The 22,221-nt window shown below is 56.7% G+C and overlaps 2 protein-coding genes across 3 annotated transcripts; both read left to right on the forward strand.

Moving 5' to 3' along the window:
• Positions 1-16,520, forward strand: CCDC27 (coiled-coil domain containing 27). Its single transcript, XM_063105687.1, is given in 13 exon segments — positions 1-75; positions 994-1,185; positions 1,695-1,821; positions 2,989-3,075; positions 3,723-3,880; positions 6,463-6,638; positions 7,376-7,472; positions 7,829-8,183; positions 8,409-8,539; positions 11,086-11,163; positions 11,460-11,672; positions 14,964-15,068; positions 16,401-16,520. Coding segments are annotated over 13 exon segments (1,914 nt in total).
• Positions 16,521-17,501: 981 nt separating this feature from the next.
• On the forward strand, positions 17,502-21,295 carry SMIM1 (small integral membrane protein 1 (Vel blood group)). 2 transcript variants are annotated; one of them, XM_063106592.1, is made up of 5 exons: positions 17,502-17,742; positions 17,842-17,967; positions 18,895-18,991; positions 19,965-20,106; positions 20,411-21,295. In XM_063106592.1, exons 4-5 carry the CDS (start codon positions 19,997-19,999, stop codon positions 20,535-20,537), a joined length of 237 nt encoding a protein of 78 aa, XP_062962662.1. In that variant the 5' UTR covers positions 17,502-17,742; positions 17,842-17,967; positions 18,895-18,991; positions 19,965-19,996; the 3' UTR covers positions 20,538-21,295. The 2 variants fall into 2 exon arrangements, with proteins under 2 accessions (XP_062962662.1, XP_062962661.1); XM_063106591.1 differs by having other exon boundaries at positions 17,502-17,967.
• The last annotated feature ends 926 nt before the right edge of the window (positions 21,296-22,221 follow it).

Genomic DNA, 22,221 nt, shown 5'->3' on the forward strand with positions numbered 1-22,221 from the left:
ATGCCGCCGCACACCCGTGACACCCATGAGGATGACTCTCAGTGCGGGGAGACGAAGTTCTGGAGGAAGATGGTGGTGACGGCTGCACAACGCTGTGAATGTGCTTAATGCCACCGAGCTGTGCACCTAAAAATGGTTAAGATGGTAAACGTTACCACACACACAAAAAATGAAAACAAGCCTTCTCTGGAAGAGGTCTCTCTGTCTACCCCCAATTCTATTTTATAGAATTACTTTGTCGGGTTTTAAGAAATGCTTCTAAATTGTGCATTTTAACCAAGGACATTAAAGTTTTTATAACCGAGCCACCGACGTGTATCAGATTTTATTTCATTTTATTTTTGACCCATGATAACTGTATCTATTTATGGAGTATAATATGATACTCTGGTACCTTCATGTGGGGTGCAATGATCATATGAAGGTATTTAGCATGTCTGTCACCTCAAACATATGTCCCGTCTCTGCGTTGGGACGTTGAACTTCTGCGGTGATTTGCCGCTGGCCGCGGTCTCCCCGCGTCGCTGTGCAACCCTGGAGCTTACCCTTTCTAGCGCTGCACAGCTTTGCATCCACCGACCACCCCCTCCTCATCCCCCGTGTACCAGATTTTAAATAAGGTGAAATGATGAAGATGGGAAAAAATAGAAAAAGGATGGGCTGCTTCTGCCTCAGCCACTTCTCCTACCCTGTGACATCCTGACATGTGATGGGAGCAGGTACTGGGCCCCTTTCCCAGCTCCTTTCCCTAACTGGATGGTAGAGGTACATGTGACATGAGCTGTTTCTATGGAGACATCTGTGATGCCACACACGGCTCCCGGGCTCCCATGGGACGTAGAGCTTTGGCAGCTGGTCTTCTCCCACTGGTGGTGGTCGGAGGTCCACGCTGAGGCCGGATTTGCCCTGCCCTCCCAGCCGGCTGCAGAGAGGGCCGCAGGGGTGCCGTGCAGCCTTGTCACTCAGGGGCACACCTCTGTCTCACGGTCCCAGCTGCCAATGCTACACCAGGAAGCCAGCACGCCTGAGAAGCGCAGCTTGACCTGCACGTCCATCACCAGGGGCCTGGCTATCCTCCGGAGTGTGGCCTGCCGGGACACGCAGGACCCAGGATGGGGACCACGCCAACAGCAGCACACCCACAGCAAGGCCGCCCGGGCTGCTGGCCACTGCTGTGGGCAGCTGGTATGGGCACCCGCCTGCCAGGAAGGCCTCTTGAGCATCGGCTGGCAGAGCCCCATTCCCTAGACCTTCGGGTGGCGGGTGACCAGCTGTGGGTAGTGAAGTCCCCATGGTCCTCACTGTCTCCTGGTTTCCGAGGGCCTGGCACCCCTCCTGCAGGCCCAGAGCTGGCACCCTGAGCAAGGCGAGCAGCCGCTCAGTTGGCCTGAGACTTCCTCGGCATGGCTAGAGAGGGAGCGTGGGGGGCAGGGGCGGGGGCGGGCGGAGAGGGACCGGCGGGGGCAGGTGCAGCTGGGAAGTTCACGGCCGCACCCACTCCAGGGAGCCCAGCGGTCATGCCAGCTCCTGGGGCTCCCTCCGTGGACATGCTGCTGGCCCTTAGCTGACCGCAGTTGCTCTTGCTAAGCATCCCAGCTTGCCAGAGAGGGAACAGACGGTTGCAGGGGACATGTGCAGGGTGGCTTTCTGGGTCGTGCCTCTCAGCCACTGTCTTATTTTTCCCACTCTGCCAGAGTGAACTCAAGGATGCCACCAGCCCCTCTGGCTTCGTGCCCGCCATGGAGGAACTCCGGAGGATGTTTCTTATGCGTCCTGGTTGCCCCCAGTTCAGCACCAGAGCCACGTCCATGTCCTTTTATGGTAAGAGCCACCAACCGCCTGCCTCAGGTCTGAGTGGGGCAGCCTTCCCCGTGCCCTCAGCCTGCGTGGTGGCCAGAGCCGCTGCCTCTGAAGCTCGCTGCCTGCGGGGCTAGGGGGATGGTGGCAGGAAAGGGGGACGGAGGGCACGCCTTCTCCCTGCCACCGTTATCACCAGTCTCCCAGTCCTTTCCTTTCTTATCTCACTTACCAAAGATAGAGAGGGGGTAGGGAGCAGAGCAGAGGGAGAGGGTGAGAGATTCTGGAAGCTGTAGGAGAGAGGCCCTAAGGCCACAGATAGCTCATTAGGAAAGACACCCACAAGGGGCCTCCCCACCAAGTCATCTAACCCCTCACTGTCCTGTAAGAACGTGAGACTCAGAGAAGAAGGCAGCTGCCCAGCCCAGGGGTCACCCAGGGGGACATTGGCCACAGCCACAGCTTCATCCCAACATCGCCATTCTTGGGCCTGGGCTTGTCCCATGTCCCCGCACATGGTATTATCCTTAGGCATGGTGAGCTTGAGGCTTAGTGCCTGTGACCAGCTCCAGGCGGGGGGTGAGAGGGTCCTGTTCAAGGATCTCAACTAGTGGGCAGGAAAAGCAGGGGCCTCTGCCAGCCCAGGCTTCACGCTCCCTGTTCTCAGCGAGGGGGCCTCGCTGGGCGACCAGCGCTCCAGGGCCGGGAGTTGTTGTGGGCAGGTCTCTGGGGAGGCTTGAGGGGCCACACAGAATACTGGGTGTGGGGTCGTGCCTACATACCGCTCACAGGGTGCCTGCCATTGGTACAATTCCCGATGGCTTCGAGGACATGGGGTCTGCTCTTTGGGTAGACTGCTCTAGAGGCAGAGCGGCTTCTGCGTGGTTTGTAGGGGTGGGTTTTTACAGCAGGAAAATGGGGTCTGCCTTTCCATGGGACAGGAGGCACCAATTGCAGAGATTCACCCATGCCCGGGTCTGTTCAGGTGGATATGTCTATGGTGGGCAGGAGGATGGAGCCTGTGTTTTTATTCAGCCCTGTTGTTCAATCGGTCCCCTGTGGTCACCAAGAAAAGTCACCTTTACCCCTACCTGATGTTTTAAAATAAATAACATAATCGTCTCTGCCTTGGAGATGTAGGGAAGATCAGACCTGAGCAGTTTGCCCGTTGGCATCTCTAATTCTCTGCAGACTTAGCCACTGCGGTCGATTTGCCTGGGATCTGCAAGACAGCCAAGGAGCCTTTCTTGAGCAGGCAGAACTCGGACACGATGGAAGGTGAGGAAGCCCTGAGGGCCCCTCCTGCACCTGCCAGGCCCACAGTACGAGGCTGTGGACGAGCTCTGCCTTCACTGAGACTGGGCACTGCCGTTCCCCCAGGACAGCGGTCCCTTGTCTTTGGCAAAACTGCAGCTGAAGGTTTTGTCCCCCACCTGGGACTATGTCCCCTACACAGGGGCCCGTGGGACGCATCCAACCTTAAGTAGAGAGACCCGTAAAATGCTGTTTCTACACACAAATATACTTACTTTTGTTTGCCAAAAGATGAAATCCACACCAAGATGTCTCCTTCTTTGCCTTAATGCAAGGGAGCCTAGAACCTGTGGTGACCAGCTCCCATCATGCTCGGGAAGGTGCAGAATCCACCTCCTTCAGTTTAAAGATCGAGATGCTGAGGCCCAAGGAGGGGACAGGCCCTCAGGTGCACAGGAACAGCATCAGGATAGTCCTGACTCCCAGGCCTTGATCCCAGGAAAGCTGACGAGCATTTTGATGTTCCCAGTGGCCCATAGCTGTGTTCTCCAAACTGTGGGCAGACAGGGACACTTGGGGGAAGTCTGGAAAAGGCAGGTGTTATCATGGAAGGAACCAGAGCTGCGCAGGGAGGAGTCTGATTTCTCTCTCGGCCTCTGCCTTCTCGACAGGGCGCCTCCTTCCATTTAGTAAGAGTGTTTACGAGTTCAATTACTTGCGGAAGAGGAGCGAATCACAGACTCTGAGCCCCGTCAGCAGCAGCCCAGGCGCAGCCCAGAGCCACCCAGAAAAGAGGATGCCCTGGTACATCTTGGTCATCCAGGAGAAGGTACTGGCTGGGGGGCAGGGACGCCCTGGTCTTCCACTCCCTTGATGAGAGCACGGCCCTGCCCGCTGTGCTGGAGGCTCGTGTCCTGGTATCTGCTTAGCTGCGTCAAGCAGGTGTCCAGGTGTGGCCTAAAATCAGCTCCAGACCCCCTACTTTGACAAACTCCTGGCCCTGGTCCATCTCATCCTAGGGGGTGGCAGTTTAGGGTGGCAGGCAGCTCGCCAGCACAGATGGCCCCCAGCTGTCCATATACCCATGGATCCAGAAATTCCACTTTGGAGAATGGCTTCTAAATCATCATTATCGTCAGCTTGATGTGCAAAGATTCACGTACAAGTCGATTCATGGTGGCGGTGGTGGTGGTTTTGTTTTTGTTTTTTAATCTGTTTGTGAGAGACTGACCTATAATTTACCCGTCTTGTAATTCCCTTGTCAGATTTTGGTGTCAAAGTTATTCTGGCCTCATTAAAAAAAAAAAAAAAAAAAAAATGCTGGTGAGCATTTCCTCTTTTTCTGTTTTTTTGGAAGAGTTTAAGACTGGTTTTATTTCTTCCTTAAATTCTGAAGAAGTCACTATCAAAGCCATGTGTGCCTGGAGATGTCTTACAGGGAAGGATTGCTAAACCACAAATTCAATTCCTTTGCAAGATACCCAGACTTCCTTTTTCCTCCCGGTTTTGGTATGCTGTGCTTTTCTAGGAATGTGTCTGTTCCCTACGACTGTTCAAATGTGTAGCCTGTGGCTGTACATAAAACAAGGTTCATTATTATCCGTTCCAGACTGGTAACCTGCGCCTTCTCTCTCCTTTTTCACCATCTGTCTTGCTAGAGAATTATCCATTTTAATAGCCTTCTCTTAGAATCAGCTTGAGGTTTTGTCAGTTTTCTCTAGTGTATGTTTGTTTTTTATCTCATTCATCCTTTTTTGTTTGTTTGTTTAAAGCTAGTGCAGCTTTAGTGAAAATTATGGATGTGAGTCACAAGATGTTGGGCAGTTGCGGGGGTCACAGGGGCACTGGTTGGAGGCACAGCGGGACCTGCTAGTCCCAGTTAGTGTGGGCCCATGACATTCATTTCATGTTTATTCCTGGAGCTCTACGTTATGATAGATTTCATCATTTCGAAAGTGTTTCTACCTTTTGACCAAGCACTTCCATTTCTGAGAAATAGCCTGTGGATATAATGAGATAGAGTCAACACAGATGGATGTAAAAGGATGCCCACCGCACTGCTGTTTAAATCCAGACAGCAGGGAGGGGTCTGCTAGCTCGAGTAGGTGAGCCATGCAGAGGAAGGGCTGCAGGCTTCGGTGCCTCCAGGAGCTCAGATGGTACCAGTAGGGTTTGCTTTCTCTCACCTGAGCTGTCATAGACCAGCTCTCTCGTCTGCTGACGAGGGAGCCAACTGCCACACGCTCGCTTTGTGCAAACAGCCCCAGTGGAAAACGAGCATGTTCCTTCCGGTAGTTACTGAACTAGTTTAGATACGTGTGAGTGTTGGAAATCACCACGGCCAGAGCGACGAAATGTGACTTCTGCATTACCGTTTCCTGTTTCACGTTGCATCTCAGACATAAAGAAGAGCTGTAAGGATGGTCTGGACAGCCCCCGTGCACCCTGTGGATTCCCCAAATGTAAAGCTGGTGCCTCGTTAGGGCTCTTCTTTCCCCTCCCCCTCCTCTTCCTCCCCCTCTCTCCATACTATTAATTCTTGCACCTAGTTTATTATTACCTTTCTCCTATTTTCTTTGGGTTCAATTTGCAATTCTTTTTCCAAATTTTGAGCTGGAAATTTAGATCGTTAATTTCCCATTTCCCCCCCCAATATATGCATTTTCAGTTTAAGGCTATAAAGTTGTCCCTAATCACAGCCTTAGCTGCATCCTGCAAGTTTTGATATGTCCAAATGCTCATTATCATTTAGTTCAAAAGCTTTCTAATTTCTCTTGTGATTTCTTCTTTGGCCCATGGGCTGTGTAAAAACCTATCACTTAACTTCCAGACATTTGAGGGAATTTCTGGTTATTGTTCCTTCCTGGGTATTTTGTTGGGATCATTTTCTTCCTGCCTGAAGAATTCCCTTTAGTATTTCTCTAAGTTCAGATCTGCTAGTAACAAATTCTTTCAGTTTCTGTTTGCCTGAAAACATCTTTATTTTTGTCTTCAAGTTTGATAACAGAAGGTTGAGGGGCTCCCTGACAGGCCCAGGGATGGGTCCTGGAGGATGGTGCTGGTCACGTTTGGAGGACGCATAGAAGACTGTTGTCCTGCATTACGGGAGGGGGGTCGGGGCAGCCAGGAGCCAGGCCTGGGAGGGAAGCTGCCGCATCTCCTCACACGAGGACCTAAGATCTGATCTCAGGACAGATGCAGAGGCGACAGATGCCACAGGGCAGGCTCTTCAAGTACACTTTTCAGGCTTCAAGCACACTTTTCAGGCTCAGGATTTGGAGGTTCCCTGACAGTGGACGTGCTCCTCCTGGGCTGGGAGCTGCCATTCTGGGGGTGGACTGGAGGCGGGGAGTGGGGGAACAGTCGCTGTGGCTGCATGGCCCATGCGGGCGGCCACTGCTTTTCTGCCAGGATCACTGCCTGCTCACGTTGGGAAAGGAAATCCAGCGCCTCTCCGAGCTGGAAATAGAGGTTCAGAAGAAACAGGAGGAGATCTTGGTGCTCCAGGAGGAGAGGGAGGCCCTGAAGAAGGAGCTGAAATGCCTCCTCAAAAGCAAAGGCCGCAAGACATCCATGTCCTTGGGCAAGCGGGTGAGCCAGCTCCTGGGGGCAGAGTGCCAGAGCTCTAAGGTGTTCCCATTTCCAAAGCATCCAAACCTGTTGGGGACCTGCAGGCACCCTGGCAAATCCCCAGTCCTCCTGGAGTGCTGCCAGGTCCTCACTGGAGCATGGATGGGTCTCGGGTTCTGACCGATCGGCCAGAATCCAGAGGAGAAGTAGGCGGAAGTGCTGTGAGCAACCGTCTGACACCTTCGCTTGGCTTCCAAATTGCTTTCTACTTGGGGCAAGTCAGAGCTCTCTGGGCTCAGTTTCCCTACTTGTAAAGTGAGGGTTGAGCTCAGCTCTGAAGTCCTGGAGGATGGAAGGCCCCCTACAGGTGGATTCCCCAGGCCTCACCGCGGGCATCCTGGGCAGCAGTAGCTTAGTCTGACCTGGCCACAATCTCGCTATAGGAGGCTCCTGATTTGGCCTCAGTGTCCTTTTCTGTAAAATGGGAAGGGGGATGCTGCCCGTCCTCCGGTTCTGGGCAGAGGACTGGATGAGCCAAGTCTGTGTAGGGCCCAGGAGTGCTCACCTGATCTTTCTAAGACCTGACTTCTCTCATACCTGAGGACACAGCTGAGTTTATGCTGGGGGCAGACAGGACACAGAGAGGCTGCTATCCTCTTCCAAGAGGACAGGTGACAGTGGCAGTTCACCTGGGGCTGCAGTGGGGGTGGCTGGAAAGGCTAAGGGTTTGCCCAAGTGTTCACCCTGGCGTCTTGCGGGAACAGCCCTCGGAGGCTCCACTGAACCTGGGTAAGCTGAGTCTCCTGAAAACCCTCCCCAGAGACAAGGGGCAGTGGCAGCCCTGAAAGCAGGTGCAGGGCCACCCAGGCCTCATCTCCTAAAGAGGCCCAGCCAAGGGCATCCCCCTGCCCGGCAGCCCTGACCTGGGGTGACCCTCCCCAGATGCAGGCCCTCAGCCACCTCCAGGGGAGCAGCTGGTGAGGTGGGCAGGTCAGCTCAGCCTCCAAGCCCCGAGGGTGCAGGCCAGCTGTGGTCTCCAGACAGAGGAAGGACCAGACGATGCCCGCCGGGGGCTCCCCTTCTGCCTGGACTCTGTAGCAGCCTGGAAGGAGGTCCCCTCCTACGTGTCCCCACCGTGAATGTTAGAGCCCCGTCCCCTGGCACGTGCCCACCAGCTCTGCCCAGCCCTCTCCTCCCCGTCTCCCAGGTGCAGGAGGAGCCTGCCATGGTGGAAAGAGGTCAGGAGCTGGAGCTGGGCGGCATCGAGGGGGAAGGGGGCCCGGAACAGGAGCCCGACGGTGCGGAGGAGGCAGGAGCCCAGGGCGGCGTGGGCAAGAAGGGGGCTGCGCATGAGGAGGAAAGTGAGGAGGAAGGGGACGAGGGGCAGGTGGAGGAGGAAAGGGAGCTGCCCGAGGAGGCGGAGGACTCCAGGAGCAGGGCTCGCTCCCTGGACGAGTCGTTTGAGGAAGAGCTGATGGCCCAGCTGGAGGAGTACGAGCAGATGATCCTGGAGTTGCAGTGCGAGCTGGAGGTCGCCAGGACCAGATACTTCCTGGCAGCAGGTGGGACGCTGGAGGCTGCCCAGGCAGGACCAGCAGTCCTGGCCCAGCAGTGGGGACGCCCAGACCCTGCCTGCTGTGTCAGTGGGCAGGAGGGGGCTCCCTCGGTGGGGAGCAGTGTGGGGACGGTGGCCCGGAGGTCACAGAGCACCTCCGAGCTGGCCCCTCTCTTCTGGCTCTTCCTCACCCTTCCTGGCCCTTGCCTCTCCTCTCCTTCTGCTCACGCAGGAGTGATCATGTCTTTACAACGACAACTGGATTTTCAAGAATCCCAATTGCGGAAGATCAGTACGGAGAACGAGCTGCTGCAGAAGGAGCTCCGGGAGAGGAAGCAGCAGTTACAAGCCATGACTGACAAGGTGGCCGTGTGGGCCCCGGACTCGGGGTGGCCACCGCCCGTCCAGTCCTACTGATGGAGACTTGGGGCTTGTGGCATCCGAGCAGCTGACAGCCGCAGAGCCGGGAGTCCCCCCTGAGTCTGTGGGAAGCCAAAGCCTACATGCCCGGCCACAGCCCCGCACTGCCCATGGCTTGGCATGTGTCCCTGTGTCCTGGGCCACTGTGCTCCTGGCCACTTCTCAAGCACCTCCTTGCTGCCAAGTCCTGTCTGTGCTTAGAGAGGCGGCTACTCTGCTGAGCCCACTCTTGTTGTGTTTGTTAAGCGTTTTTAATTTTTATTTTTGTCAAAGTAGTTCATATACATTGCTTACAGAATCAAATAGTTCCACGAGCCTTGACATGAAAAACAGGAACCTCTGACCTGCCTCCCTTTGGGCCCTCCTCCAAAGCAACTGTTTTCAACTCTTCTGGGAGATTCTTCTGGAACCTCTCTCCATCTCTCTAAATAGCATGCTCAACGCCCATTCCACATTTTTCTTCCTCTTAACATTATCGAACGTTTCCCTCTTTCCTCCTGCACCTTCTCCTCCCCACCCCCTCCAATAGGGGCACCCTGCCCATACCCTCCCCCCAATGTCATTCTGTCACAGTGTTAGTGAGATCAGTATGGTGCCGACATCTTCAGGACAGTTATTTGCGGCACATGCGTAACAGAAGCAAGAGTTTTGCAGAGCAGTATTAGGATCGTAAACCACAATTTTAAAATGGCTCCATCCTGTATCTTTCTCTTTCTTGATCTACTCCCCTGTTTTTGGTGGAGCACATCCTTCAGTACTTTTTCAAGAATGGATGAAAGGGGGTAAAGTTTTGGGGACACCATATGTCTACAAAAGTCCTTATTCTACACATCAATAAAAATGTGGTTGGGTAGAGCATTCCAGTTTGGAAAACACCGTCCTTCAGCATGAGAAGGTGACACCATTGTCCTCTGCTTTCTGAGTGGCTGGTGGGAAGTCCCATCATCCTGGTTCTTGTCCTTTTAGACAACAGGGTCCTTGGTGGTCGTTCCTCTCTGCAAAGTGGTGAAATTCTGTCTTTGTTCCAGGTGTCCTGAAACCTCACAGGCCGTGCTTATGGAAGGTGTGTTTTCATGCACAGCGCTGGGCACTCAGTGGCCATCTGGAAACTGATGTCCTTTAGTTCTGGAACCTTCCTTCCTTTCTTCCCTTCTCTCTTTCTTTCTTTTTCCTTGCCACTATACGAATATAAATGGACTTTTTCTTTGGCTATATCATCTCGCGCCTCCTCCTCTCTGTTTTCTCTGAAGTCTCCCTCCAGCGCCTGTTTATCTGGCCACTGGACCTCCCACTTGGCTCCTCTTTCCTTCCTGTATGTTCCCTCCTCCTCCTCATTTTGTCTCTTCGATCTACTTGTGAGAAGACTTTCTTAACTTCGTCAACATCCCTCCTTTTTAGTTTTAAATTTTTAATAATATTTTAAATTTCCAAGATCTCTCTTCTGTTCTCTGAATGTTCCTATTTTTCTTTTTTCTTTTTTTCTAAAGATGACTGGTAAGGGGATCTTCACCCTTGACTTGGTGTCGTCAGCACCACGCTCTCCCAAGTGAGCGAACCGGCCATCCCTATACAGGGATCTGAACCCATGGCCTTGGTGTCACCAGCGCCACACTCTCCCAAGTGAGCCACAGGCTGACCCCTATTTTTCTTCTTTTTTTGAAGCACACTCTTTTTCAAATTTCAGGATCTTCTCTTCCCTTGATGAAAGCACTAATTACGGTCATTGTTTTTAACTTCTCGCACCACCTGTTTCCTGCACCTGCCCTTTTCACGTTTGTTTTGGTCTCCACCAGTCGTGGGAGAACTTTGCCCCAATGTCAGAGCCGCCTGGAGTCTCTGAGCACACGGGGGCAATGCTGTGCTCTGTGGCAGAGGGCTGTGTCTGGGCCTGTCAATGCAGAGTTTCTAGTGGCAGTATCTTTAGGTCTTTGCTTTTGGTTTTGTCTGATTCCCCTGAAATCTAGAAAATCTAGGAAACCAGAATTTCTTGCCTGGAAGGTAAAGGCCTTGTTGCTGGTGTCCTGGGAGCCAAGTCAGGGGAGAAGGCTGGGGTGTGTGCACTCAGCACCCACACATGCAGTTTGGTGTTTCCATCCTCAGTGGAGCTGGCGTCCCCAGGCCTGAGCCTGCTGTCATATCCCCCAACACCCAGTCACTGCCAGGGTGGAAAAGTGCAGGTACCCAGCAGCTCAAGGTCAGGGACAAATCTGGGCTCTTAGTTTCTGAAACGACACCGCCCCAGTCCTTCTCATTTTAGCCTCCACGCTTGGAAGAAGCCGGCACCACCAATTTAGCAGACTTTGAGGAACTCAGGTGTGAATTGGGCTCATTTCCAGCTTTCCAGAATGTTTTCAGGACTCCTCTTCTCTGACAGAAATCCCACTGCTTTCATTTGAGGGAAGTCTAGGGAGGGGAAAAGTTAGATGCCAGTGTGCAACCTCTTATTGCAACCCGGGAGTCCTCCAGGCCAACCTCTGTCTGCCTTCCAGTTCTCCAACCTCCGAGAAGATAAGAAACACCAGGAGATGATGGGGCACATCGAGAAGGACAACCTTCTCCTCCGACAGGTGATGGCCTGGGTGTTGTTAGACGGTCAGCCGGGCTCTTGCTGTGAGTCCCCACATGGTGGCAGGCAAGGTGGGGCTGGGGCATCTGGGGTGCATGGCATTTAGGCAGCACTCACTCGAGAAACCTTAGGGCCACAGATCCACGCAGAGGGCTCCTCGTGATTGTTGGGTCCAGATTGGACTAGGGGAACCCAATGAGAGCTGCCCACCCTCTTTTGGGGGAAAGTGGTGGGGACCACATGTAATCAGTTCAGGCCAGATGGGCCTACTTCTCCGTCCTCCCTGACTCTCCCTAGCGAGTGTCAGAGCTGGAGAGTGAGCTCACAAAGCAGGAGCATATCATCTCGGAGTTCGACACCAAGGTCAGCCAGCTGCAGGACCAGGTTGCCCTGGACCAGAACCGCTTGCAGAAGAGGAAGATCCTCCAGGAGGAGCTGCAGAGCAGGAATGAGATGACCCAGCAGGCGGAGCTGCAGGCCCGCGTGGCCCTGGAGAGCACCCAGTCCAGGGTATGCCTGGCTCCTTCTCCCTGAGGGTCTGGCAGCTGGCAGGCAGAGCACCTGGACCCTTGCCCACTGCCCACCCAGGTAGACCGTGCAGTGAGTGGGCAGGGGCTCAAGGTCATTCCACCTCATATCCCAGGCCCCTCATGGAGTTGACACCCCAGAAATATTGGTGGAGGAGGAAGTGAGGGTGCAACGGAGCACCCCAGGCATGTGGCGGGAGGCAGCCCTGTGGGCAAGGCCAGCCTCGTTTATGGACAAAGTGGGTCTTGGTTGTGCTGCAAAAGGGCAAGAGGATTTGGACAGCAGGCCAGGAAGGAGAAGGGCTCCCAGTGGGAGGGAGGACTAATAATAATGCCTACGCACTTATCATGCATGGAGCGTGTGAGAAATGCCCTCACCTGTCCAGTGCCGAAGGATGCACTTGGAGACATGAGGTAACAGCGAAGTGAGTCTTTATTACGGTCTTGCAAGGTTTGGGTGTCTGTGAATGGGACAGGCACCTGGAAAAAGGCTGTAGCAAGCAATTTATTCCCTAGTATGCAAGTCCCTCCTGCCACTTCCTCATTGGCTGAGGACTATGGGCTGCACAATCTTCCCAGATGACGCCTAAGATTTATTACCCCCTTGTAAGAAATTTCTTTGTCTGGGGCTCAGGACAAGCCTGTGAAAAAGGCCCACTAAAGCCCTGTGAAAGGAGAAACACCAGGGAATGAAGAAAGCAATGGGGCTGGTAACTAACCACTGTCTCAGGAGTGCTCTGTCTGTTCACAGACCCTCCAGGAATGGGCTGGACCAGTCAGACAACTTTCTGGCTGGGCCTGAATCAGTTCAAACACCCTCAGAGAAGTCACTTCTGAAAATGAATTGCTTAGATTATTTTCTTACAGAGTGCTCTCTAGGTCCCTTTATTGATATTGAACTCATTGAACCCTTTCCACAAAGCAGGAGAGGATAAATCTGCAACTGCGATCCCACACCTGCTGAGTGGGGGTGCTGGGGTGTGAGCCCAGCCTCGTTCACTGCTGGCCCCGCTTGCAGCACCCCAGCACTCGGACCGAGCAAGGGCACAGAGGGAGGCATGGTGCACCCTGCTTACAAGGTCCCATGCCGCCAGGGACAGTCAATACGGAGCCGACCTTGATTTAGAATCCCTAAGTGGGCAAATGTAAAGGTCATAAGTTCAGGGCCTTTGAAAGACCATTCACCCCTTCCCCCACCTGCCAGGAATGCCAGACATAACTCAACCATGTCTTCTGTCCTGTTAGGCCAGTCTCCTTCTGGCTGGTTCAGACAGTGTCACCGAGGCCCCCACACCTGGCATCTTTTAGAAAACGATGTGTCCAGTCTAGCAGTGGTCCCAGTGAAGGTGTTAGCCTGGTGATGGTATACAAGTTACATTTCGGTGCTAACTCGTGTTGACTTGGCAGCACCTGGAATTCTGATTGGAAAAATTCTGAGGCTTAGTCAGGGGCGAGCAGGAAATAGTGCCGTGACTGATAGACGAAGCTTTCACAGATGTGGAGAACTGGGGCTGGACACCCCAGGTGACGGCCACCACTTACCCAGGTCAAAGTACAGAGACCAAGCCCCTCGTTCCCCCAGTAGCTAGGATGGCGCTCAGCACGGGATTGGCACTCAGTACACACTGGAGAGGAAAGCCCCCCCCCCCCAAGACCCAGGAGCTCAGAAGGCTCCTGCTGTCACACCCGTTCCAGAAGCAAAACAGACATGCCTGCAACTCCCGGGCAATGCCAGGTCTCTCTGGACAGGCTCTCACGTGTCATTTCTGCACACTGGCGTTTCTGGACATTGAGGGGTGAGGAGCTGGTGCAGAGCTTGTCAGCGTAACTTGCGGGGACCCTGTCAGAGGCCTCTGGGGCACAGACTGGAGGAGTTTACTACCCTAAGTCTCCTGGGAGGCATGATTTGCTCACCTTGGGGAGGCAGGCAGTGGCAAGGACGTGCACCCAGCAAGCCTCGGAAACCTGCCCGGCCTGCCCACCTGCAGAGGTCTGCTTCAGCGCTTGTGTCCACACTCGGACTGCCTAGTGGTCAGGAGAGAGGGAAGGGCCGTGTGTACCCAGGGAGGGACTGCCAGTTGACTGTTAAATGCCAAAGTGGGGTTGGGGGTGGGGGAGACACAACAGAGCTCAAAGGACTGTCCCGGTCCCTTAGTGGACGGGATCCCCTAGGCCCGGAAGAGCCTGTCAACCAAAGCTCTTTTGGGAAGGGGGGGATGGCTTGGGGGTCCCGTGGAGCTTCCGTAGGGCTCAGTTTTGTTTGCTTGTTTTTAAACCCTGTGGAGGTTTTACTTTTTCTTTTTGTTTTCCGGCGGCTGGCGGGTGCGGGAATCCGAACTCCTGACTTTGGCGCTATCAACCAGCTGAGCTAACCGGCCAGACCTACTCTAAAAAAAAAAGGAAAGAAAAGTTAGCAGAGTAGTGTTGACCGAAATTAAGGCTGTCGAGGTAGAAATAATTTTGTTAAGTTTATTAGGAGCCAAATGTGAGGATCGACCCAGAGTCAGAGAAGTGCTCCAGAATTCATGACAAATAACGAACTTTGTGGACAGAATGGCTGAAGAAAGCAGACACAAAGAACGAAAAGTGGACGGGTCACTTGTAAGGTGGGGACAGGGAGTGCTCACACCACAGAGAATAGAAAAGTAACCGGATTAGTTAACACCAGGTTCCCTCGGGCTATCTCTTTTGTGCAAGAATTAAAGCACTGGGCGCTTCGTTACCATAGAACACTTTAACTGGCCTGTTCGGGGAAATTGGCTGTTATCTCTTTCTTCGGACTTCTCTGAAGGCCAGGTCACAGCCTAAGTGACCTGGAACTTAGCAAGGGTGACTTCATGCTGGTTTCTAGTCTGGCCTAATGGAGCCCTAGTACAGGAACTGAGTCCAAAACAGTGGTCTCTGATAACTTTTACGTAACAGTAGAAAGGCTTTGGGCTTTGCCGCTAGGCCACCCTGGGTCTGGATTTTGTTTGGGTGGCTGGCCGGTACAGGGACTGAACCCTGGACCTCGGTGCTATCAGCACCATGCTCTAACCCACTGAGCTAACCGGACGGCCCTGGGTCTGGATTTTGATCCGGCACCTTCTACCTCTCAGGCAGGACATGCTGACCTCTCTGACCTGGTTTCCAGTTTCTAAAGCCATGAAAAGTGAGAGCGAGATGTACCTTCTTGGCTTGTAAAACTTAATAAGGCAGTGGGCGTGGGGCAGCCAACTTGCCACATGCCTCTCTCTGGTGAAGGTGAGCGACTGTGTCTCCCCTCTGCTTGTAGCTTGAGAGACTAAGAAATAAGATCATCCAGGCCACCTTTAACGTCACCGGAACCAAGTCCTCGGCCACCGAGATCTCTGACGGTGACCTCCTGGAAGCCCTGCAGGTACATGCCAGTGCTCTGCAGCCACAGCCCACCCATCTGCGGTCTGGGGTGACGGGGCAGTGGGGCAGCCCTGGACTGCATTTAGGGAACCCTGTTCTCATCCTGGCTGTGTCACCCATGCCCTGTGACCCCAGTACTGCCCTTTCTGCTCAGAGGGGACTGCATCATCCCTAAGGTGCGGCCAGGACAGAATCTGGGCTGCTCTCAGCAGAAGGGGCAGGGGTGTCCAGCAACCAGCAGCAGCCACCACCACAATCCCTCTGATTGCCATGGGGAGGGACCCAACGCTGCTGGGGTCCTGGAGATTCTCCCACAGCAGGAGCCCGGTCCAGGCTTGGCCCAGTTCAGCCCCCTCCCCAGAAGACTCCACTCCGCTGGAATAGCTGGAACTGCCACCTGCTGAGCTCGGGCCCTGGCACAGACTCCTCCGTCCCCAGCCTCAGCCTTGCGGGATCCCCACTGACCAGGGTCCCCAAGCAGAGGCCTCGGGGGGAGGGGACAGGACAACAGGAGAGGGTCACCACCCACCACCTCTTGGGGCCACTCCACTACTCTGAGTCACAGACACTTCCCTCTGGTGGCGGGAGGGCATGCCAACCAAGGTGTTGTGACCTGATGCTGCTCTGTGGGGGGCCTGTGCTCTAGCAGCTCCTTCTGTCCCCAAGACCCAAACTCCTCCCCTGGTGCTGCCCTTTGAATGCAGCATGCACCCATGACCAGCACCCACGTTTCCCTAGGGCCTGGCTCCCTCCTCTGTGAAGTGTGGGGCCTGGTCAGTGGTGACCCTGCAGAGCCTTGGCAGGAACCCTGGGGCCCTAGTGGGGGCGGGGAATGAAGGAGGGGAGGGGACAGGAGAGGCAAGAAGGGAGATGGAGGCGGGGGCAGCTGTTCCCACTGCACAGGAGCCGGGAAAGAAGGCCTCGACTTCAAACGGCCATGGACTGGGGAGAGGATGGGCCCACCTTCCTCTCACAGGGCAGAGGAGCTTGAGGGACAGGAGTGAGCACCTCAAAGGTCGCCAGGAGTCTGGGACTCCCCACGAGTCTAAAAGGACCTTGGCAGTGGGTGAGCACAGGTGTCCGTGGTCAGCTGGCCCCAGGAGCCCAAGGCGCGGGCTTCCTCCCGGCTGCGTCTGTGACTTGGCCCCGTGGCTGGGGAGCAGCCGTTGGTAGCAGCTGGTAAATGCTACAAACCCCAGCTTTTGTCCCCCTGGAGAGCCGGCTGTCAATACTTCCCAGCTCAGCCCTGCTGCAGCGAGCTGTTCAGGGTGGTGTTCCCGGCAGCCAGGGCAGACCGGCCTCAAGGCCACCTCGCCGGCTGTCTCTTGTCCAGAAGATCATCTCGGAGAGGAGCGACTACTATAATCAGCTGAAGCAGAAAGGCGTCAAGGTGCCCCCGCTGCAGTCGGAGATCTCCCCGGCCGGCAAGGCCAAGAAGCTGACCTCCAAGTAGGCCCAGCCCAGGACCCCGGGACGTGGTCAGCCCGCAGTGGCCAGGACCCAGTCGGGACGCCACCTGCATGTCCGCTCTCGGGTGGAGAATTAAATAAGCTCAGCTTTTTCTTCCTTTGTGTCCATACAAGGCTTATTCTCCTCCGTGGCCCTGGGCTACGTGGACACCCCCATCCCAAAACTCACTCCTGGGGGGTCAGCACACCAGCCAGTGCCCCTAGCTCCTTCCCGGGGAGACCCCACACTGGGCAGGGACCCTAGGAGTCCCAGGTTGCAGGAGGCCTGAGACCGGGTGCCCATGCACCAGCCCAGCTCCGATGTGACACCTCTCCCCCTCCTGCCAGCCGCTCGCACCTCTGAGCTGGCAGGGGACTTACCTGCCACCTCCTAGCAGGGGAGCTCACCTGGCTGGGGCGCTCTCTTCGCGTGAGACCCCTTTGGAAGGTGGTGGGGTGGGAGCGGGGGCCTCTGCTCCCATCCATTCCCTCCTGGAAGGAAAGCTCCAAGGGCGGGAACGCATCTGTGGTCACCGACATTTCCACAGTGCCCACGTCTGGCCACGGAAGTCTCTGGACGCGCAGCCATGTCCTCCGCACCTTCTCTCTGTCCCCACGCACACCTGTGCAGCATCCTGCCCCTCCCGTGGCCGGGCCCTCAGTCGCCAGTCACCGCGCTCCGAGAAGGCTCTTGTGGAGCGTCCTCGCGTCCTGGACTCAGACCAGCGGCGCCCGGAGCCTCCGGGAGCCTCTTCTGTGCTCGAGCCCGCGGGGCTGCGGCGGGGGAGGGGGCTCGGGGCCCTGGAGCGCCCGAGGGAGGCTCCCGCACGCGCCCGGGGCTGGGGGAGCGACGCCCTCTGCAGACCCTCGACCCCCAGCCGGCGCCTCCCCGGCGGCCCAGACCCGCCCCTCCGCCCGGCCCCTTCCGGACCTGGCATCTTCCCCCGCCGGGCACATCCTTCCCCGCATGGCCCCGCCCACCCCGCCCGGGCCTGCAGATTCGTCTACACTGCGTGCTGCGGCCTGGGGCGGGGGCGCCGGTGAGACGCGCAGAGTCCGGGTTGCAGCTTCCCTGCGCGGTCACAGCGACGAGGGAGGTCTAGCTGAGCCGCAGCCTTCTGAGGCCTGCCGAGGCCAGGGCCTCCCTGGCCTGCGAGTTGCCCTGGACAGAGCCCCGGCCTAACCCGTGGAGGGGCTGCCAGGCTGAGAACTGCCTGCTCAGCTCATGTGGGCCTCCCTGCCTGGGGACACTCCCAGGGCCACCTTCCCTTCCCGGCCCCCCAGCAGGGCTGCTCTTCTCTTCACCTTTAAAAATATTATTTTAAGGCTTGAGGCATTGGCTGCATTTCAGACCCGGACCTGCCCAGCTCAAAGGAGGTGAGATCCTCTGGCCAGGCCCTGACCATCTTCCTGGGCCCCTGAGGCTTCAGACCCTGGCCAGGACTCTCCTTGGTAAGTGTGGGATCCTGGGAGGTGCTTTGGGGGTGGAGGGGTCTAATGTGCCAAGGAACCACTGTGTGCCAAGGACTTCTGGGTCACAGCCTCCCAGGAAGTGGTGGTGCCCCTGAGGCTCCCAGGGCTTGGGGGGCTGTCATCCCCGACAGCCTCCTTACGCTATATCTGTGACCATTGTGTGGGGACTGGACAGATGTTTACTGAGCAAGTGAGCAAAGGTAGCCCTCAAGAGCTGGCTCTAGGTGCCTGACTGGCTTGTGGTGGCTTTGACCACCAGGATGACTTGGGAGCCATGTATTCTACATCTGCCAGCAATGACAAGAACCTGCCACTTTAACAAATTGGGACTGACTCCTTACACCACAAAGCCCATAGCAGGCAGTTGGTGTGGATTTGGAGACTTGGCATTGTCAGGGCTAGTGTTGTGTGGACATCTGGGTTGCAAGGCGACTGCTGCAGCTCCGGCCATCACATCACACAGGAAGAAGGAGATGGGTACTGTTTCTTTCATGAAAGCAGAAGCATCCCCCATGCCCTGCTGCAACCCACATTTTGCCCACAGCTGGGTGACATGGGGAAGCAGAGACCAGCGCTTATCTTTGTCTAGACCTGGCTATCTATCACCTGGGGCCAGCACATTGCTGCCTGAAACAAGATTGGGTTCACCTGCCCACCAGGAGGTGGGGTGAACCTTGGGTAGGTCGCTGACAGAGGTGGCCATGTCTCTGACATACTCTGGGAAGGCAGAGTAGCTTGGTCCCCCCGCTGCCACCGGGCAGGGGCTCCCATAGACGTGCTTTGTGGCTTTCAGATGGCTCCCTTCCTCCTCCCTGCTGGCCTGGGATTTGGGAAAGGGCAGGTGGAAGAATGTTGGGGATTTAACAACGGCCTGGTTTCCTCAGTTTCTGGGTTGACTTCTTGCAGGTAAGTTGCCTGCTGTGCCTTTGAGCCGCTGTGTGCAGGATTACCTGGGAGAAAGGCCAGCATTTCCCACTGCTGGAGCAAAGTCTCAGACCCCTGGGTGAGTACTCAACCTCTGGCGCCCGTTGCTCTTAGATAAATAGAAGATTGTGACAGAGATTGGAGGGTAAACGAGACAGTCGAAGTCAGCTGCCAGCTCAGCCTGTCAGCAGCCAGAAGAGCAGCATGGGGCAGCTGCATTACTTCTCCAGGAGCCCCCCTCCCCCACTTCAGTCCCAACTCTCTGCCTCACCAGGCACTTGGGGTGTCCGGTACTGTGCTAAGTGCTGGGAGGCAAAGACCAGTTGCAGGGAGCTGTCCTCGCGGCCCCCTCCTGCTCCAGGCACCCACTGGTCCCCCTACCCTCTTCTTTCTGTATGGCCTCCCTGAGCCTCTGGACCCCCATGGGTCCCCAAGCCCTGGCCCCTCCTACAGGTGGCAGGTGAGGGAGAGGCTGCCACATGGACAGGCTGAGGACGCAGCTGCTGCTGCTGCTGCCCAGGGCCAGCTGGGCCTCCTTGGACTGGACTGGCTGTGGGGCCTGCTGCTCTGCCCTGGCCATCCCTTTGCTTGCCAGCCTCTCCAGAGGTTAGTGCTGGGGCCTCATCTAGCACGGCTGAGGAGGAAGACAGTTATCAGGGGCCACAGCAGCCTGGGCTTGCCAGTGTCATCTCTGAGGGTGGCACCAGCCGTACTGGCCCCTCCTGATAAATGCACTGGGGAGGAGAGGCCCCGGGAGCAGTTCTGGGTGGACATGTGGGCCTCTTGCATTCCTGAGGTCAGGGCCTCTCAGCCGCCCCAGGCTGGAATTCCCTGGACCTTGTCTTCCTAGTGTAACCTGGGCAAGTTACTCAATCCCTCTGCATCTGGTCACTTGGTGAGTCAGATGAGACACCTTAGTACTCTACTCCCCCAGGCAGGCCTGCACCCTAGCCCCAGCCTCAGGCTGAGCCTTGGCCACTGCCCTCGATGGGGCTGCACTTTACTGTGAAGTCAGGGTCCCAACGCTTGCTTTCATCTCCCTGCCCGTGAAGGCCTCAGTCCCTCCTGCTGCAGCCCCCACAACATGCAGCCCCAGGAGAGCGGCGTCCACTACAGCAGGTGGGATGACAACAGCCGGGACGAGGTCAGCCTGGCGGCTGTGTCCAGCACAGAGGAGGCCTCATGCTGCCAGAGGTGAGGGCCCTGGGAGGGGGAGCCTGCAGGCCTCCCAGCTACGGGGCTTGGCCCTCTGCCCCAGCCCGCCTTGGTGCCCGTGCCTGGCAGTCTCAGCACACCTCAGCCCCTCGGGCTTCCCTCGGGTTGGCTCTTGGGTGGCAGAGCTTTTTCCCAACTTCGGGAGCACACCCAGGCCTGCCTTCACTAGGTCCCTCGTCCTAACCAGGGTGGCCGTCCCCCCAACCCAGTGCCCAGCAATCAACTTAAGGGCCTCTCCTGAGGCCCTGGCCTCGGGCTCACATCCTGGTGGTCCTCACCCTAGGGTCTCCCGGAAGCTGTGCACAGGCAAGTTGGGGATCGCCATGAAGGTGCTGGGCGGAGTGGCCCTCTTCTGGGTCATCTTCACCCTGGGCTATGTCACTGGTTACTACGTGCACAAGTGCAAGTGAGCGCTGCCCAGCGCACACCCAGGGCTGCCCATGTGCTTTGGGTGTGTGCTCAGAGGGACATCCTGTATACGCAGCCCCCTCCATGTGCGGAAGACCCCAGGGGGCAGGCACAGCATGTGGGGCACACACTAGCATCCAGGCAGGTGAAGACACCAGTGTGCACAGTTGTCATGGGCCCTACACGAGGGTGCACAGGCAAACAGACATGGATGTACATACATGCGCCTGCCTGCGCATGACACACTCCCTTTGAAGGACCAAGAGACAAACACCCTGGCACATGCAGCTATCCAGATGCCCATGTGGCTGGGAGGCCTGGGCCCAGCCTCGGCAGGAGCTGCCGGACACACCCAAACCAGACCCTGCAGCCTAGGCCCCAAGGCCCCGGGCCTTACCCAGCAGCCCTCCTCCCCAGCTGAGGGCCCAGACCCTTCACTTGTCAGGGCTGGGGCGAAGGTGTCTTCTGCAGACAACCTGTGGGGCTGTGAGGCCCTAGGCAATGCCAGTTCTGACAAGGGCTGTGCATGCCCGGCCTACCCTTCCCCAGGAGACTGAGACCCAGCCCAGAAATTTCCTGTGCGGAACAGGGAGAGGCTCCAGCCCTTGTCCCAGACCCTCCACCGTGTCCTCAGTCAAGGGGGCGTGGTCCTTCCTGGGCTGCCGACTGCACAGGGCAGGTCCGCTGGAGGCTTGCCAAGGCCGGCAAGGACCTTTTCACCCGTCCTCCCCCAGGACAGGGCCTGCCCGCGAAGGCGTCATTAAACGTGTGTTGCGTGAATGTTGGTGGTGCGACTCACTTGGGAGCAGGGCCAGTTCCTCCTTGGCGGGCCTCACCTGTTTGGCTCTTGGCCGTGGAATGTGCCCCCTCCTGGCCAGGCTCTTTGGCAGGACACGGGGCCAGGCCCGAGAGCCAGGATGTGGCCGGGCCTGCTCCTCACCTGCCCCGGGAGTGCCGGCTGCCTCCACCCTCTTGGCAGATGCTCTCCTGGGCTGCGCACTCGGCCTTTGCCGACTGCAAAGTCTTTCTCGGGACTTGCAAACCCTCTCCACAAACACCCCCTTAGAAAGTGGCCCTTCTCTAGGCTGAGGGTGGGGCCAGGGGCAGCCACCAGCCTCATGAGCACAAAGCAGGGAGGCCACAGCTAAGGCTGTGCTTGCCCCCAGGCTGAGAACCTGAGTGCCCCTCACTATGCCAAGTCAAGTAAACGCGAGGGGCTTGGCCATGCTGAGCAGGGAGGGCAGAGAACCCACACGAGGAGGGAGGCCAGGCTGGGGTCTCCAAGCAGTGACACTTCCATGGGAGCCTCCTGCAGGGTGGGGCAGGGAGTCTGCTCCAGCCAGCCCTGGTCTTGGGAGGGGGGGTAGGGTGCCAGATGAGGCAGGTGCTGTAGGGAAGTGGCAGAGGCCACCAGGCCCAGCACAGTGGATGCACGGCCTCTGTGAGCTCCAGGAGTTGACACTCTGCTCTGGAGGTCCCGGGGCTGGGCTTCCCCCAAGGCCTGGTGCTGCTCTGGCCAGGAGGCAGGCGAGGATACAGGGCATGGGGAAGAGAGGTGCCCAGCCACACGTCCTCAAACACTCCTCACTACCCACTGGTGGTCCGTGGCAGTGGACGGCAGAGGCTGGTGCTACGTGCTTCCTGGATCTGGCCGGCTGCACTCTGTGACCCCTGCAGCCAGCCAGG

The sequence above is a fragment of the Cynocephalus volans genome, chromosome 8 (genome assembly GCF_027409185.1).
Source record: "Cynocephalus volans isolate mCynVol1 chromosome 8, mCynVol1.pri, whole genome shotgun sequence".
Lineage (NCBI taxonomy): Eukaryota > Metazoa > Chordata > Mammalia > Dermoptera > Cynocephalidae > Cynocephalus > Cynocephalus volans.

What these genes read in the sequence shown, in the direction of transcription:
- SMIM1 (XM_063106591.1), top strand. Translation starts at nt 19,997, where the DNA reads ATGCAGCCCCAGGAGAGCGGCGTCCACTACAGCAGGTGGGATGACAAC. An exon ending in GAGGCCTCATGCTGCCAGAG is followed by an intron (nt 20,107 to 20,410) that starts GTGAGGGCCCTG and finishes TCCTCACCCTAG; the next exon opens with GGTCTCCCGGAAGCTGTGCA.